At 39.6% G+C, this 4500-nt stretch overlaps 1 protein-coding gene across 1 annotated transcript in view; it reads right to left on the bottom strand.

The window, feature by feature from the left end:
• Positions 1-3772, bottom strand: part of LOC113473576 — a 9328-nt gene extending 5556 nt beyond the window's left edge. The window contains exon 1 of the mRNA XM_026833124.1: positions 3624-3772. Within this exon, the coding sequence (XP_026688925.1) occupies positions 3624-3701 (78 nt within the window). The 5' untranslated portion in view covers positions 3702-3772. The remainder of the gene's footprint in view (positions 1-3623) is intronic.
• Between the last annotated feature and the right edge of the window lie 728 nt (positions 3773-4500).

Raw genomic sequence — 4500 nt, 5'->3', positions numbered from 1 at the left:
CTTGAAAAAAGGGATTTGTGGTGATTGTAGTTCACAAAAGTGACAAGGATGGGGGAACACAAAACGTTTGTTGAGATGGTTGCTGCGGGCTTGGCGGCTATTTTGAGCCGCTTTTTGGCGGTTTTCTGACCGTTTTCTGGCGCGTTGTTTGATCCGGACATAGTCCTTATCCTATTGAATGATGCTTATTTGAAGTGGTTCGCTTACCCAAGAAAGCTGTTTGTCTTTATTTATATTCTGTTTTGTTCTGCATATCGAAATACTTGCCTAAATATTTAACGGTATATTTTTTTTTATCTGTCCATAAATGCGCAAAAGCGGAAGCGCAGCAACCATCTCAACCAAACGGTTTGTGTTGCATCCTTGTCACATATTTGTGAACTACATACCGAAATTTCAAGTCTCTAGCTTATACCTGTTAAGATATTGTTAAAATTACACCGAAAAAACCGCAAAACAGCGGTAAATGCCGCCAAACCGTTGCAGCCGGTCTTAACCAGGAGTTTCTGGTCTTGATCACAGTTTGAAAGATTCATAGCCAAATATTCAAGTCTTGGCTCTTACCGTTCTCGAGACTATTTGTTTACAGACAGACAGACTGGCAGACACGACCGACACACATGGACCAATGCGCTGAAAACTTGGATTAGCCCCTCTCGGACCACAAAACGTGTTTTTTTCATTAAAAAACGACCATCGAAAATTGACCCGATTGACATTACTTTCGCTCCGTTATAGGATAAAAACGTAGAACAAGTGCGCTAGGAATCACATTGCGTGTGATAGTAGGGATATACCTACTCGGAGTACTCGCCTAACTATGGATGACGTATCGCTAGTCATGCGCTGTTAGCCAATCTTTCGCTCGGGTAAAATTGGCAATATCTCTGAGAAGTTACATAACGTTAACTGAAAAATTTTTGCGGATGATAATTTTTTTAATTTTTCTTCTTCATATGGTAAATATTTGAAAAAATCATGAGAATTGTCAATTATGAACGGCAGACCATTTATACTAATATTCCTGAGCTTTCAACCAATGACAACTTGTAGCAAAGTATTGGGTAGCGGATCACAAGGGAAAGATGACCTCAATTAATAGTCAACTCCAAGCATTTTGAAAACAACAACAATAAAAGTAACTTACCTATGTATTGTTACAGGTAAATCATTTGGCTGCACTGAAGTTTCATCAATCCAAGGATTGTTGATTACACCTATTCAGCAAATACTGGTTGTATTACAGACGGGGCTGTGACAGTAACATTCGAATTTGGGCAATGTTCTACCATGGTAAGTCAGACCTTACACCACAGCGGTGGTAATTATTCTCGATGGGGGATGTTTTTTTTTTTTTTTTTTTTTTTTTTTTTTTTTTTGAAGGTCTGTAGACTAGAGTGAACGTAACCCGCTAATTTCAATCTTAACGGTCTTGAAAGTTGGCAAGAGAGAGGGAAGATAAGAGAGGCCAGCCGTTCCGAGGGCCAAAATTATCCTGTTTAGGGTTAAAATTGGCCCCCGACCTAGGCTACGAGATAGATGGCGCTACTCCACCAAACTAACGGCTGGCGATAATGGTTTACAGATGAATATATTTTTTTTTTTTTTTTTTAAAATTTGTGCCATTGAGGCTGGGTAAAAGCCACCTTGCGTTTTACATTCAACGTGCTTGTTTTGATTACAGAGGGCTGCACGCACCTGGATCTTGGTCACAAGAGCTGGCGGTGTATCATACTATCATAGCGTGGCATGGCAGCAAGGGCAGGAAATCTCTACCGACCGTTTCAACTGGTAACACGGTCGCCACTTGGAAAGAGTACAGCGTTTGGTGGTTGGAAATGCTTCGTGACCAGTGTTCCCCACGCCTGGTCAGGCCGAACTATGCTTGGATGGGAACGGGCTCATGTTGGCCATGAGTTTGTATTTCATGTGTATTGAACTTGTGTAAACTCAACAGCTGGATTTGATCTGCTTGCATTCTGGCAAATGGTAATTGTGTGTTTTAATTGAATAGCTCGCGGTGGCGCCGATTCCTCCGGCCGAATTTCTATCCTTATCAGGACCAAGGTTCGTTCTCGGAAGGCTGGGCTTTCTCCTATCCGTCCTCCTTTTCTCTTTTCGATTTCAGGACAGAAAAAACTCCATTGTTACAGGTTCTATCTATCAAACCTCTTTGAAATAATAAAGTATAGTACCTCTTTGTATTTAAAGAGCAACTTGGTATTGTTCTTGTTTCAGCATGAAGAACAAGTTCTCATTATTAGGCAGAACATTACGTCCTGATCCATGCTTAATCTTCACCTTTGAACCATTCCTATTAGAACTCACTCTCAACGTTTCCCACTCCCATCTACATATGTACTATTAGGAGCCTAGTATTATAAATGGTTTGAAACATGCAGCGTGCTTGCATACCTATCCACCATAACATGCCCAGGTTTTCTTGAAAAAGTGCTGTGGATACGGTTTGAGGAAGAACAAAAAAAAAAAGTATTTTTTTTTTTATATCATAAAAAAGAACAATAAACATGTTTTTTATTTACTATGTTATAGACTTTGTTATAATACCTCACATCACCAACGTATTTTTAAAATAATTCATGTACCACTGGACTATTTTACATTTAAAATAAAGATTTTACTAATTATTATTTTAATACCGTTGTTTAAAAAGATACAAGTTTTTTTCTAATAATTTGATGATTCGTAAGTTAGGGGCATAAGTTTCAACAATATTGGCGGTGACTTGGTGGAACATGACATTAAGAATTTGAACCCATGGCCTATATTATATAAGGTCAAATTCTCGAATGAATGACAGTAAATTCCATGTGCTTCAGCTGGGGGATTGAACCCACACCCCGCTGGTTTATCAAGCGAGGTGTCTTGCTAACTTGCTACCTATTCCTTGTCTCATTTGAACTTGGACACTTTGAAATCCACCACAGTATCTTTCACATTGTCTCCTATCACTTCTCCATTATCTTCCTCTACCTCAACATTCTTCTCCTCACCATTCCACTTGGAAATTTTATCTTTCTTCTTACGATTCTTGTTCTTGTCTCGTTTTCGCTTTTTCTTCTCTGGTTCCTTATGTTCTTCTTCCATGTCTTCTCCTGCATCTAATTCTTCCTCCTCGCTGTCATCTCTGAAGAAGAAAACATCCAAAACATTAGAAAAAAACCATCAGTAGTAAGTTGTATAATTCAGGGGGCACTACGGAAGTCTTGTCTTCTTCTTCTTCTTCTTCTTCTTCTTCTTCTTCTTCTTCTTCTTCTTCTTCTTCTTCCTTCTTCTTCTTCTTCTTCTTCTTCTTCTTCTTCTTCTTCTTCTTCTTCTTCTTCTTCTTCTTCTTCTTTACCTTTTCCAACTCAAGTGGGGTCGGCATTTTTAGTCAACAATTTCCAGGAACCTCGGTTGTGAACTTCATTACCCCTTAACCCCTTCTCGCTCAAATCTTTATTTATACAGTGTTCCCATCTTTTCTTTGGTCTTCCTCTTGCTCTGCGTCCTTCAACCTCCATTCGGCTCACTCTCTTTCCCACATAATCTTCATCCCTTCTCATCACATGGCCATACCACTGTAGTCTTCTTTCCTGAATCTTCTTTGTTACTTCCGTCACCTTGATCTTATCTCTAATCACTTCATTTCTTATCCTGTCCATCCTTGTCACTCCACAACTCCACCTTAGCATTCTCATTTCAGCAACTTCAAGCCTTTTTTCATGAACCTTCTTTAAAGCCCAGGTCTCAGCTCAAGAGGGAAAAAATCCTTATTGACCATTTAGGTATTATTGAAACCAAATTTTAAAGCAATTTAACAAACCAGTTTGATGAAAAAATTAGACAGGCGACTGTCTGAGATATCTTGTTTTGTTGAAAGGTGCTCCCAACCCCTTCATGCTGGGTTCTACAGTGACTCGGGTTGACGAATGCGCGCGAGTTGTACGTTTTACACAAAAATGAATGGCACACTAGCGCTGTGGCTGTGTGGTCAAACACCAACGAGAACTAACACCGAATCCGGTGTTCAAAATGTGTTGAATCCTGTATTAGTCGGCCACGCCTTAATATTTGAAAGAGAAAACTTATATCTTACCCGAATCCTATATCATCATCTTCATCATCAGACGGGAATAAATCCACAGGACCATCCTCTTCATTTCTTACTTTTTTATCTTTGGGTAGAGACCTCTTCAGTGTCGGTAGTTTGAAGTCCGCCAACTGTTAACAAAGAACAAACAACGTCTCATCTTAACATCTACATAAACTAGACCCCCCTCCATCAGTTTTATAAAGAATTATGTAAAACCTCCCAGGCCTAATGGTCATCACATGTAAGCGCTAAGTCACGGGTTCGATTCCCGTCCGAGGTGAGTTTTATCCTCATAAGGTTTGTTCTCGGAACGGCTGGATTTATCCAATCCTGTCCTTTTCTTTTCGACTTCCGGACAGTAAGACCTCCATTGTTACAATTCCCTCTAATAAAGATATGCCTGA

The sequence above is a fragment of the Diaphorina citri genome, unplaced genomic scaffold, assembly GCF_000475195.1.
Source record: "Diaphorina citri unplaced genomic scaffold, Diaci psyllid genome assembly version 1.1 scaffold44284, whole genome shotgun sequence".
Classification (NCBI taxonomy): Eukaryota; Metazoa; Arthropoda; class Insecta; order Hemiptera; family Psyllidae; genus Diaphorina; species Diaphorina citri.
This window is presented reverse-complemented; position numbering and strand designations above follow the sequence as displayed.